The 13,508-nt window shown below is 35.0% G+C and overlaps 3 protein-coding genes across 5 annotated transcripts in view; 2 read left to right on the top strand and 1 right to left on the bottom strand.

Moving 5' to 3' along the window:
* Positions 1–450, bottom strand: part of LOC105324517 (G protein-coupled receptor kinase 5) — a 33,359-nt gene extending 32,909 nt beyond the window's left edge. Inside the window, exon 1 of one of the 2 annotated variants that reach the window (XM_034472330.2) lies at positions 253–450. In XM_034472330.2, coding sequence (XP_034328221.1) covers positions 253–304 — 52 coding nt within the window. In that variant the 5' untranslated portion in view covers positions 305–450. The remainder of the gene's footprint in view (positions 1–252) is intronic. The other variant, XM_034472331.2, reaches the window with a different exon arrangement.
* A 1,337-nt stretch (positions 451–1,787) lies between these two features.
* Positions 1,788–7,223, top strand: LOC105325644 (uncharacterized). Its single transcript, XM_011425305.3, has 5 exons — positions 1,788–1,857; positions 1,957–3,032; positions 5,208–5,385; positions 5,800–5,931; positions 6,114–7,223. Exons 2-5 carry the CDS (start codon positions 1,977–1,979, stop codon positions 7,097–7,099), a joined length of 2,352 nt encoding a protein of 783 aa, XP_011423607.3. The 5' UTR covers positions 1,788–1,857; positions 1,957–1,976; the 3' UTR covers positions 7,100–7,223.
* A 633-nt stretch (positions 7,224–7,856) lies between these two features.
* Positions 7,857–13,261, top strand: LOC105325643 (uncharacterized). Of its 2 annotated transcripts, XM_066070162.1 has the most exons (5): positions 7,857–7,906; positions 8,028–8,055; positions 8,351–8,494; positions 8,984–9,262; positions 12,335–13,261. In XM_066070162.1, exons 1-5 carry the CDS (start codon positions 7,904–7,906, stop codon positions 12,403–12,405), a joined length of 525 nt encoding a protein of 174 aa, XP_065926234.1. In that variant the 5' UTR covers positions 7,857–7,903; the 3' UTR covers positions 12,406–13,261. The 2 variants fall into 2 exon arrangements, with proteins under 2 accessions (XP_065926234.1, XP_065926235.1); XM_066070163.1 differs by lacking the exon at positions 7,857–7,906 and having other exon boundaries at positions 8,037–8,095.
* The last annotated feature ends 247 nt before the right edge of the window (positions 13,262–13,508 follow it).

Raw genomic sequence — 13,508 nt, 5'->3', positions numbered from 1 at the left:
AAGTATTTAGGCCACATAGAAAAAATTGAAAATGGCCTCGGTTTTTTTTTTCGTGAAGAATATATAGCCAACGCAATGCACATGGCTGTAAACTTAGCTCACAAGTACATATATCACAAAAATATACAAGATTTTTCTAACACATTGAAATCAGCGGTGAATCAATATGCATTTAGTGTATAATAACATCAGTAATGAAGTCGACAGCGATAGACGTTTTCGGAGATAGCAATAATGGGGTGGTATACATACCCTCTCGTGCTTTAATATACACCGTATTTGCTACGATATTTTCCAATTCCATTTATTATTATTCGGAGGTCATGGGCTTCAATTAGGGTCTCCTTTTGACCCCGTTTGAGTCCACCGTTTCACCGATACACTATCCAGGGTGTGGTAAAACAGAGCAATATGGCGATCATTCACAATGTTTTCATTGGTCAGGCTTCGACTAACGTTTGGATCGATGAAAGCTAGATTAGGGGAAAGCACTCGTACAAGCGCCTGATAAGCAGTTGATGGATGAAAGTGAAAATGTTTTTTTTTTAATGAATGGCACGAAAAAGGGCAAATTTACACTATAATAGCAAGACATAAATGAAAACGAACAAATTTCAACATTCAACCATAATTTTTGTTAATGTTTTGGTTTTTTTAATTTTTTTTTATTTTTTTTTTATTTATTTCTTTTTTTTTTGGGGGGGGGGGGATAAATTTTAGTTAGGTCTTTAAATAGAAAATTATTCTATTAAACACAATTCAGAATTTTAGTATAAACATTTATTTAGATTGTATTATTATCAAACATGATTTTCGGTGAACAAAATAAATAAATACTATCCTGTTGTGAGAAAAAACTGTCTAACTCATTTTTTTAAAATGAAAGTTTTCAATTGTCACTGCATGTATATAACAGAGAGAGAGAGAGAGAGAGAGAGAGAGAGAGAGAGAGAGAGAGAGAGAGAGAGTATTAAACGTCAGTTTAATAAGACTAGAAATCCAATTCGACCTATAAACTTACGACTAACTCTTTTATTGGAACTTTCATGCCGTAAAATCGGAGAAAACATATCGAATAAAAGACTTTTTGATATCTGATAAAAGCGTCTGTACTGCAGGTACTATAATATCATAATATTTGATATATGAACTATCCCAATGCGCGGGTCAAGATTTTTTTCCGGGGTAGGGGTGGGGGATTGGCATTCTGAGGTATCCAGGAGGGGGGTCTGAGTTAATATTTTTTAATTTTATATTGTAAATTTGAAGAAATTTAAATTTGCAGGGGGATTACAAACCCCCTAACCCTCTTCTAGATCCGCGCATGATCCCAGATCAGAATGCAAATTACTTTTCCCCGATGTTGGGTAAAATTTAAACGATATAAACAGTTCTACATCTGTATACAAGCCGACTTTAAAGCAATTTTTTCCCTACAATTTCTTAAAATTACTGATTACTTTGAGACATGTACATATATTTTAAGAGCGACATGGTAACTATACTTCATCTTAAAAAATACCATGCAATTCTTCAAACTCTGGATATAGCTGTTATTTCAACAAAGACGAAATAAGGCACGGGAATTCGAAAATTGAAATTAAGTTTGCTTTGATCCACATGGGCGCATAACCTTTTTTGTAAAGAACTAGTAAAAAAAAAAAGGACCCGATTTATCAGAACAATAGCTTTTATCAGTGCATACTTTTCAAGTATACATGACAAAAGAAAAGATTTACACGTTTTAGCCATACGTCATAATACACACACAATGACGTCATAATGAAAGAATTTTTATTGTGACATCATAATATATTTACGTCATCAAGATAAATGTAGTTAACGTTTTTCAAGGAGGTAAGTTGTAAACACGTTCAGAAAAAATAAAATAAGTAAATATATTTTAGATTTGTTTACGTTATATACATGTATAGTTGATATACAACTGTTTTGCAGCAAAATATGTGATCAGTACAATGCGGTGGCATATCTCTCTGTCCACAATCGCTGAAGAAGAGGACTCTTCGAAAAGTGACGAGGCAGTGGGGCAATTTACCTCTGTATCATCAACAAGAGAAGCAAACAGCACATTAATGTACTGTGATTTAAACTTAGAACTCGAGAGGAAAATTAATTCTGACTCAATGTTTAACCTTTCAAAATCACCCCTGCAACCAAGCTCAAAGGACTCGCCATTTTGTTGTGCTGCATCAGTGTCTTTAGATCTGGAACATACAGGCAGCGAGGTTGAGTCTAATTTTCAAAAGCGTATCAAAAATACGTGCGAAAACATTTTCGTAAGAGAAAACAAGAAAGAAAACAAAATCAACAAATACATGGAAATAAACCGAGACAACCTATCGCAAAATGCGAACACCACCCCAGAGCCACGTATCGATGACGGTGGAGAGACCACTGATTTAATGAAGGCACCCCAGGTTGGAACTGATTTTGGAGAAAATACAGTACCTCCAGACTATCAAAACGAGGCGAAAAATGAGGAGCTGAGCTTTGAGACAACTCCTCCGTCTTCTTTGGAAGAAAAGTTTGGACACTTGTCAATCTTTGCACCACAAGTCGGCAAAGAAAATCAAAACAACTCCGACATGGAGTCTGTGTCAAGGGCTCTAGTCAGTACCATGTTGGAGAAGTGCATCGAGAGTATCCAAAAACCAACTGTGAACAGTCGTCTTTCTGGTAGGAACACCCCAAATACTGGTACCCCAGTCCTCAAGACGAGGATCGAATGCTCTTCACAGGAAATGGCACATCTGGAAAGCGAGCTGGAGAAGAAGATTTCGTCGGAAAAAAGAAATATAGAACGAGAGAACGACTGTCAGTTTAGCCACGGCGATGGCGAGGCTTTGCAGCAATCGGCAGACGATATCGAGATTCTTCGGCGGCAAAGGATGGAAAGGTTGCAACAGCTGAGGAGCATGCTGGAACAGAAGAAAACAGAGCGGAAGGAGTTCGAGAAGGGCTTAGGGATGAAGTATGCGATGAAGGACGAAAAAGAAATTGTCAAAATGGAGGTAAATAACGTGGAATACGCTAACGACGTATTTTGCAAACAACCAGTATACATGTACATCGTATATCCATGTTAATTATGCAAGTATTATTATTCATATGAAATTGCAATACATGTTAGGCCCTTTGGTGTGTAAAGATATGACTGCATTTAAAATCGATAGACATCAAGAAAAATCATTCCTTGATAATCGAGTTAGGCTAATGTAGATTCCAATAACCAAATGGATCTGATTTTGTTTACATGTACTTGCACAAAGCAAGTCCACAAATAAATAAAGAATTGTACACAATTCTTTAGCTATTCGGTACAAATACTTGTAATGCCCATTCCATAAACCTTTATTTTATTATTTTAAAAAAACTTATAAAAAGAAACGACAGAAAAATATTCTGATAGTTGAATTGATAAATGTATACATCTGACCTTTAACAAGAAGCATGTGAATAAATTTTCGCGATTTTGGTACGTTTTACAGAATGTAAAAAACGTTTTTTGCATTTATCTACGAAATACAAGATGATACAGATTAACATGTACAACAAGTAATCATGAAACCATGTGAAACAAGACAGACACGAATCAACGGGGGAAGAGGAAGGGGTCTTCACAACCTATCCCATCTCTACTTTCTTTCCCCCCCCCCCTTTTTTTTTTTTTTTTTTTTTTTGAAACTGTCATTTTTTAAACATTTACTTAAAAGGGGGGGGGTGTCAACGACCCCCCCCCCCCCCCCCCAAACTAGATTCACAAATAGTTTAGATTTTAATAATTTTATGTTTCCCTCTTTTTAAAGCAATATGAGCTGCATTTTTCATGTTGAGATTTTTTTTTACTAAAATGTTCATTTCTACTAAAATAACAAAAATATCATGGTTTTTAAATTTCTGTTAGCCATATTTTTGTGGAAAAGGCCGTTAAGAAGCCTTGTTTGGAGCAAAACTGAATTATTGTCGCCCTGTACAAAAATTGATTTGCTATATATTCCTTAGAAGAGAGTTATTTCCTGTGTTGAAAGTTTAAGTTATATGCAGACTTATTATACTAGCAGGTATTTTAGCAGCAAAATAAAACTCTAAAAAATACAGCTCATATTGCTTTAATTGTTTTGCTTGTCATAATGTTGAAGTAGATTCGCCTTCCCCCCTCAACTGCTACGTGCTTAACAAAATAAATAACCTCAAATGGACTCGTTTGAATCTGTGTAAGTAATATGCATGTACTCTGTTTCTTCAAGAAGGTTTCTCAGTATTACACTAATTAAATTGCCCTGTTAAGCATGTTAAGTAACATGTTTTGTAACTTTCTGTATTTTCCACCACCGCTTCGTTTTTAGTGAGCTCCTTGATTACTTCATGAATTCAGTTTTCATTGTTAATTCTAAGAATACTTTGTATATATGCGGTTATGAAATACTAGTAAATGTATGTACAAACAATCATTTTTGTCTACATGATGGAGTTCATGGAAAATCGATATTTTCATGAAAGTTAAGCTCGTAAGTGGATTGATTTAATAATTCGAAATAGACAAAAACTGTTACAGTACAAGAACAAGTCTAAAATAAGCATCCAGTGACGTGGACGTCTTCATAACTGTGAAATGTAAATATGATACATGTACCTTTTGAATTCATATACACGCAATATCAAGATTAAGAAGTCTACAACTTGGTCGACCCGCCCCCCTATAAGGAGGCGAATGAAAATCAGAGCTGGTACTAGTTTTTGACATAGATATCCCAAACTTCGCGTGTATTGACCGATGGTTGAATTGTAAATTACAGGGTTAGGTGACCCTGGCTGCGTGTTTAGAACATCAAAAGTGCTGGACCGTTTTCTGAAGTCACGAATTTGGAATACAATATGTTTCAATACATAGCGATTTTTTTTTATTTGGCGTGCAAGTTAAAGAAGTATTGTTATACATGTAAATATTTGTACTACAGGAAAATGGGAACTTTATACTAGTATCACTAAAAAGCAAACACATTTCAAGTCTTTTTACTGAGATAATGTATACCAAAAATATAATATTTGTTCGACCGAAGGTACATTTTCAAATCCTACACGCTTGACATGTGATCCAACTTTTAAATAAAGTAATAAGTGAAACTGGTGTTTTTTACTTAATATATAATATATCACTTCATATTCAGTATATGTTTATCTTGCAGCAAATTGAAGAGGAGCGAGAGATAGAAGAAGACAAAGAGGGCGTGGCTATAGCCAAGGCACCCACCCACGTGGATGTACTCACCGCGCCCACCCGTAGGGGGATCCGGAGTATCTACAGCGAGGTACAGCGGACCCAGTCCTCCTCCAGCTCAGACAGTTCGGACATCACTTGCACTGGTAGACTCTTTTATCAACTACCTGCATGCACGCCCAACTACTAGTATCAGTCAAAGTGTGCATAAAAAGTAGTACTCCGAGTACATACCCCAATACTCTATACTATAAACAATGCCCTTTACTCTGTATGCAATCCTAAAATATCTTTTGGATAAATGCAAACTGCAGATTCAATATATATGTGTATATACATGTATAAACAAGTAATCCGTTTCTTACAAAATTCCAAAACATTTGAACTTTAGCTTTGTCATGTTGTAAATTTTGAATTTACCGGGTGGCAGTAAATACAAAATTTACAACATGAATTTTGTATTTACTGCCACCCGGTAAATTCAAAATTTACAACATGACAGCTTCTGGACAAGTCAAATGGTAGCAGGGCTTGATTCCTTTTATTTAATTCCAATTCAGACACCGAAACGTGTGATGAGAACGACCTGGTCGTGCTTTCTGACCTGGAGCTGAGGACATACACCGAGGAGAAAACTGAAACAGGGGCCAGCCCATCCTACACCGATAATCCCCAGGGAACGGTCAATGGAGGTAAGAATAAATGTCTATCATGCAACATATTATTCACTGTGCCAATTTTTTGTAGCATGACTGCCATATTTATTTGAATTGCCAAACTGACACACGTTTGATAAAACATTTGCAAAGTACATGTATGTGTCTTGCATTTGTTTTTACTTGCTCATAAATTTTTTTTTCATGATTACATACAGGTAACTCAAGGCAAGACTCTCCGAGTGCCTCGGTGTTCAACAAGGCAGCATCAACCGGAAGTGCCAAAACCGAGAAAACTAGGAAGGCGATGAAGGATCCCTATGCCAAGTATGAACATGTGAGGAGGAACCAGCATGTCGGGGGTTTGGAAGCTCCCTTTGTAGCAAATACAAAAGTTCCAAATACCAGATTCTGGAAGGATTTGAATGAGAACAAAGTCGTAATTGCCAACAAGTTTGTGATGAACGCAGGTGAAAACAGTGAAGATTTTCAGGAGATATCGAAATGGGTCACCAGAGACATGTGTCCAGCTGAAGAAAGCGAAATCAGCAATTTTTTCGAGAACAGTAGTTCATGTTCTTTTCCCGCCAAAATATCACAGAAACTAAAAAGTGCCAATGATATCGTCTATCCCGATGACTTGTTGCAAAAAACAAAGCAAACGAAAAAGAAATTTACTGGAATTGATGCCAAAGAAAAAAGCAAAGAAAAGTCTAAGAGAGAAAAGTCTAAGAAAAAATCACGAGAAACCTCTAAATTAAAGGCAACATCCACCCAGGCGGAAAGTGAGTCTGCTAGTATGCAAACACACGCTTACTTTCGAAACCGTTTGCACACAGAAGACCCAAAAGAAGCAGAGGAAGAAAAGAGACGAGAAATCCGAGACGCCGAGAATCTAGTGTTCTTCCGAACCATAGCGCGAGATAGTGAGTACTGGAAGCCTAGCATTCTAGAGCCACTTCCGGGCTCCAACGGAAGTTCTACGTCACAAAAGCAGCCACGCTTCACAAGTTACAGAGCCGCTAACTCAGGATTTGCTAAATCGAGTGATATCGATATGTTGTTGGGAGGCTCTCAGAGAAAAGAAAGCGCTATTCCTAACGACCCTGCGAACTATGTTAGTGAAAACCAGGCAGAAGAAAATATGTTGTTTTTCAAATATGTCGCAAGAAATCGGTCATTTTTTCAATTCAAGGAAAGCTAAGAGACTCGAAAAAATTAACACTGCAAAATTCATTTATATATGAAAACCTACAAATTTCAAATGAATGTTATACAAGTGCATATAATAAGCAATAAAAGGAGCAAGTACAATTTTTAAAAATATATTTGGGTTTGTTTTTCATTCATATTATCTGATTTCTCGTTGACATTAAACGAGCATGGTCAAGATTTTTTTTTTCAAACTTTACTCCCCCGTTTTTAATGTTTACAAAGTCCTTAAAAGGCAATTCTAATGGTCAGCCATAATTTCAACTTTGGTTTTCAAAATATAAGCGAAATGCAGAGCTCATATTTCATTGTAATGTAAACAAAGCTCGCGCCATGTTTTTGTTTACATACAAAACGTAGGTTTTATATGGTGATAAAAGTTTCGTTTTCCTGAATTTATTTCTCCATCTGTAAGTGTATTATGAACATAATTTGATAGTTTCTAATATTTTTCTATATTTTGTTTTAAATAATGAATTTGATATTTAACAATCTAAATGATACAGTAACCAAAAACATGCACGAGAGAAGAGGAATCAGCAACAGCGTTGACAAATCAAATTTCAAGACCGACAGATTACGCAAGGCATCGAAAGCATAGATACTAATCTAAGGTGTGATTACCGATACCTGTTCAATTGTTCTTCGATGCTTTCAACATTCTTTTTATAAAGAGAGTAACGATGCGAATCGTTGAATTTTCAACATACTTTGTCGGAAAGAAGATTTTTTAAATAGTCAGCACCACTGTCACAATGGTAGGAATACAATTATTTCAGTAGCGTTATTACGAAAAATGGTCTGTGAATGTTTACTTTGTTTTTTTGTGTTTTTTGGTGAATTAATTACTACTCAATATTTTTGCCGATTTCATATTTGATTTTATTGTAAAACATTGATCTTTTAAATTTTTATTAAAGGACTTTGTTCCCGAAGAATATCAAGAAGGTAGGGACAACCTTGGTCTAATGAAATTGGGATATACATTGTAGGTCTATTCAATTTCAATTTAAAATGCGATGTTTTTCTTCAACCTATTATTATTATCATTACTACATGTAGTATTATTTTGACAATAGTTGCAATAATTCATATCACATGAGATATGCAACAAATATTTTCGGACCACAAAAAAGCAATTCAGCAAGCAACCGTGTCATTCTGTGAATTACTCCTAACATTTTTATGCAAAAGCTGAAGTTAATATGTATTACTGCTCTTTACGTTTTGCGTTTGTAACAAGGATTGGATAGGTATTTCCACATGTACGCTGATCCGGACACCGGACTTATAAGTGCCGAGGGGTTCCGATCCGTTTTGCAGTGTCTTCGTCTATGTCCTTCGGAAGCATTTGTCAACAGAGTTTTCAAAGACCACGATAAGGATCGTAAGTGTGAAGTTACAGTAATAATCAATCTTTTTTTGTCTTGTTCGTACTTTCTGTGGTTTTCTGTAACGTAACTATCAAACCTCAGTTGTGCATTTGCAAACAGTTCAAACGGAAATTAATACCCTGAAACCATAGAAAATAGTTTTAAATTTCCGTAAAGTCAGTAAAAATACCGCTAAAACAAAACCTTGCCTTTGGTACGATGACGATCACCAAAACGTAGGTTAAGTATGGAAATTGCCAGGTCGATTCCTTAATAAAACGTATTACTATATCTTGAAAGAAGATAAAAATCGGGGGAAAAAAACATCACGAGTGGATGGGTTAAACCGTTGTGATGGAGTTATTTACGCTAATTGATTATGTGCATATGCAATCATTTTTAAATGTTGGATGTCACTATTTTATTGCCTCTTTCTTAGCCTGCTTCCACATTTGACTTTTAATGAATGAAAACTGATAAGCAGAATCTATTATTTTTACCAGCATCAAAATCGTACATTACTAAAGACGAGTTCATTACAATGATGAAGGGAAATTGGAACTCCAGAGAAGAAATCCACAGTCAATTAGTGAACGCGATTCAAGAGCTGTATGGGACAGATGGCGGGAACTCTGTGGACAATGTCCAGATATCTGTAACTGACCTAATCAGCACACTGACCACTGCGGGGGAGGAGCCCCTCAGTCAAGAGGAGGCATCCATTGTGACGACGGAGCTCGGAAAACTAGACCCCGGCGGCGTCGGAAAAATAACTGGCAGGGGTGAGTATTATTAATCGGAACATCGCTCGGCCTTTTCCGTCAAATCGGAACATCGCTCGACCTTTTCCGTCAAATCGAAACATTGCTCGGCCTTTTTCGTCAAGTCGAGAAAAAAATCTAAGGTATTTTCTCGACTTGACGGAAAAGGCCGAGCGATGTTCCAATGGGAGTTAGTATCTCTCCAATGTATTTGCAAGGAAATATCGGCAAGGAAGTACATGTAGCTGTGGATGTTTTTTAGGGTGGGGTGAGGGGAGTTTGTCAGCAAGGGACACAGTCTTGTTTTTGTTGTTTTTTGGGTTTTTTTGGGGTTTTTTTTTTTTTGGGGGGGGGGGGTACTTTTTGGGTGTGAGTTGGGGGATGGGGTGAATGTGGTTGTTGGGGATTTTTAAATGTTTGTTTATTTTAGGGGAATGGTATGCAGTTGTTGTAAATGCTTTTCATGAGTGAGCTAAACAGTAGGATTTTAAGAAGTTGCCTATTTATTGAAGTTATCTCTTCAATTTTTTAACATAACAACTACTGGTGACATAGTCATAAGCAAGTAAATAGTACTTTGCTACCGGGTTGTCATATAATATGAAAATAATACTTGACCCAATTCATTTTATGCAACTGATGGCATGCATGGACATTTGTGGTTAATATTGTATAGCAAACAGATTGACATTGAATAATTCTATCATACATTGACTCATATGTGCCGGAAAAAATCAAAGCAGGAAAGGAATTCTTCCTGTCTCTAACAGCTTTAACAACTTTGCATAGTGGTTCTTTGTTACCCCTATTTCATTTTTTTGTTGTTCAAAACAAGCTTTTCATGACCACCAAGCATAAATTCACCACAAACAATACCAATTAAGTCTCAACCTTTTCATGTTCAAGGCCATTTTCCCCTTTGAAAATGGACGTGGTGTAGTGTAATTTGAATACTAGTACAGTATATATTTATACGAGATACATGCATATATAATCTGACAAGATAGTATTTTTAAGAACGGTACTCGGTCAGCAATATACAAAGCTGTGGTAGCTCTCTCAGTGTAAAATACAGCTTGTCTCGTTTTTATCGCAATGTGATCCTCTTATTGCATTATCATATAGTTAGGCGCAGCCCCGATTTTTATAGACAGACGCTAAAAGTGTCATATTTCAAAATCATCGACATTTGGAATGGTGGATTTATTATGTTTTAATCATAGAATAACGTCGGGAAAATATATATATGTATGTGCATGTACATGAGATTATCTTTCAAATACAGCATCAGTTGTCTTGGTAACATTGTCAGAATACACAAGAAATGTATAGAAACAATATAGCAATGAAGTTTTTTATCAGTCATATAAATTGGATTAAATTTACATGCGTGTACACACATATCACGAAGCAAAAACTATCGTTTTTGACATTATAATTTATAATGTAAAAAACTTTAACCTTTAAATTTGTAATGTAAAAAAAACCCAGAAGTTTTTGCTTCGTGCACTTAAATTTGATCTGATAAACAAAATTTAGTAAACGACATAAATATATTCTAAGCTCTAGTTAGACATCGTATTTTGACATAAACTGAAATGTAAATAACTTGAACTTTTATTTGAAGTGTCAATAAACAGTAAAAAAAAAAAAACAACGTTAATTTGCTTTGTGAACTCGGTTCAAATTTGATAAATAAAATTCAGTAAACAACATACATATACTTTAACTTCTATATAGTCAGACATCATACTTTGGCTATTTCACAAGCTGATGAATCAGCAGTAAATTGAGAACAAAATCTCGTACTGAATACTTATATTTTATAGTCATACGTGATCGATCTATTTCCCGTTTTCTTTGACTCACCGGTATCGTATGACCAGAGTCGGAAAATCTAATGTGGTTGTTTTCGAGGAATCATTTTGTTAAGATAATATTTCCATATCAGAAATGCCTTTGATCCTAAATGTTCTGTCTGAATTAAGGAGGCTGTATGATCAACAAATTAACCATCAGATCTACCTAAAATTTTAAAGATTTTTAAGATTTGTTTAGCTATCAACTATTATCTAGTAAAGAAAAATTCCATACTTTTTTTTAAATTGGGTTTTTTCCTATATTTCTATACGGAGCTCTTCTTATTAAGGAGACCAAAAAAGTCTCGAAATAAGCATGACCATCGAGCCGTCTTAAGTTTGCTCGATGGTCAACAAATTCAATCATCATATCTGCCTTCACTTTTACATATGATATTTTTGACATTAAAACTATAGAATATTTTCCTATTTTTTTCGTCTAAAGGAAGTAAATATAGCCTAAAAAAATGTCCACAGCCATCCAAATATCTTAACAATAAGACATAAGACGATCATTTTTTGTTTAGATGCTGAACATATTCAACTTGTCTTAAGGGGGCATGGTCACGATTTTGGTAAAGTTCTTTTTTTCTGTTTTTGTTATTTACAGTGCTTTAGAAAATGCATTTCTAACAATCAAATGAAATTTGAGGGTCAGTCGTATAGATATAAGCAAGATACAGGGCTCACAATTCTTTGTCATGTAAACAAGGCTCGTGCCCTGTTTTTGTCAACATAGGTTCAATATACCAGTAAAAATCTTTTTCAAGCTGATTTGTCAATCCTCTTATTCATTTTAAGCATGAATAATCAGTTCAAAACGTTTAACACATTCATTTTAGGACTAAAACTTGAATTTTATGTTCAAATTTCAAAATGTAAACAAAAGTTTTGTTTACGTACCAAAGAATTGTAAGCTCTGCAACTCGCTTATAACTCCACGGATGACACTCAAAGTTTGGTTGCCCATTAAAAATGCCTTACTTCATTGAAGCATAGTAAACCTTAAAATCTGAAAAATAATTTTTGACCAAAATCGTGACCATGCCCCTTTAATGTCTAAGTAGCGTTTATTGAATGGGTTCCCCGATATTTTTGGTAGTAATCCGTCAATTATTAACATGCGCTACATTAAAATGATTTTATGATACCCTGGCGCATTGATATACAGTATGTATTGGACAGAATTGATCATTATGTCCTTTCGTCTTTACTCTCTCTCTCTCTCTTTCAGAATTAATAGAATTTCTGCACGGTGTTTCTAAAGAGAGGACATCCTTAGATAGAAGAAGCACCATTGAATAGGAGGGACCGGAATCCTGATATATACAGCGACCACGCCCTGATATATACAGCGACCACGCCCTGGTTTCGATATCGATCTCCTGTTCAACCTTGGTTAACCTAAAATTTCAACACGCACCCGTTTTCTTTTTCATGGATTTGTTTTTTATTTTTTTATTTTCGATGTGTCATTTTTTGGGGGTCATGTAACTTGATAAACTATGGGTCTTCTTTTTTTTTCTGCAATTCACACAAAGATTTGACAAATTTTTTCATTTTCCATATTTTATCCCAGACAAACAAAATATCATTCACTCTCGATAAATGTTTGCTCTTGATGCGCTTTAGATTAACATTTTTATATAAGTAAAATATTTGAAAGCATGCTTTTATATTAAGTTTAAATTGTATTTAAAAGAAAAAAAACAAACAAACAGCGACAATGATAGAAGAAAACCATTTCAAAAAACTTGTATTAGATATGATTAGATAAATGCTGCACGGTAGTCAATACAAATATCAATAAATTTTATATGAGTAGACATATAAAAAAAAAAAATTATATGTATCGCAATTTGATGATTAAAGGTTATGCTGATCTTTTCAATGTAAACGTATTGTGTACAGACGCATGCGTTTGACTCCATACGTTAATTTATATGATTAAAAGAAATCCCCCAAAAATGCAGAATCCCGCTTTGTACGAAGAAGATCACGCACTCTCTAACACATGAAGACTGTACTGAAACATACATTGAAAAAAACCAATCCAAACTACGATTTTCAAGATACATGTATACAAACATGTTAGCTTTTCAGGGTTTTTTTTTTTTGTTTTGAAATTGCATGAATCAAAAATATATCAGGAATGTATGAAGCCACTTCTACATTTTATTTTACGCAATACGTAATTTTTGGACATATATATCTCTCTGTATATTTCACATTATCACGAGTAAAAGAATTGCTTAATGCGATAAAATGAGATTAATTTCATTTAAACCGATTCATGTTCTGAGCGTAGTATCTACTTGCGTCATGTTTTAGAAATTAGCCGTCATGATGACAAGAGCTGATAACCCTTCCGCACGAATCACGTTCATGGCGTGCGCTTGAGCTGAAGA

This window comes from Magallana gigas, chromosome 8 (assembly GCF_963853765.1).
Source record: "Magallana gigas chromosome 8, xbMagGiga1.1, whole genome shotgun sequence".
Classification (NCBI taxonomy): Eukaryota; Metazoa; Mollusca; class Bivalvia; order Ostreida; family Ostreidae; genus Magallana; species Magallana gigas.
Note: the sequence above shows the minus strand (reverse complement) of the source record. Positions and strands in the feature narration are given on the sequence as shown.

Excerpts from the sequence above, each read along its gene's own strand:
- LOC105325643 (XM_066070162.1), top strand. Across the intron at positions 8,495-8,983 it reads CAAAGACCACGATAAGGATC|CATCAAAATCGTACATTACT; the intron begins GTAAGTGTGAAG and ends TATTTTTACCAG. Across the intron at positions 9,263-12,334 it reads CGGAAAAATAACTGGCAGGG|AATTAATAGAATTTCTGCAC; the intron begins GTGAGTATTATT and ends TCTCTCTTTCAG.
- LOC105325644 (XM_011425305.3), top strand. The coding sequence starts at position 1,977 with ATGCGGTGGCATATCTCTCTGTCCACAATCGCTGAAGAAGAGGACTCT. Across the intron at positions 3,033-5,207 it reads AAGAAATTGTCAAAATGGAG|CAAATTGAAGAGGAGCGAGA; the intron begins GTAAATAACGTG and ends TTTATCTTGCAG. Across the intron at positions 5,386-5,799 it reads TTCGGACATCACTTGCACTG|ACACCGAAACGTGTGATGAG; the intron begins GTAGACTCTTTT and ends ATTCCAATTCAG.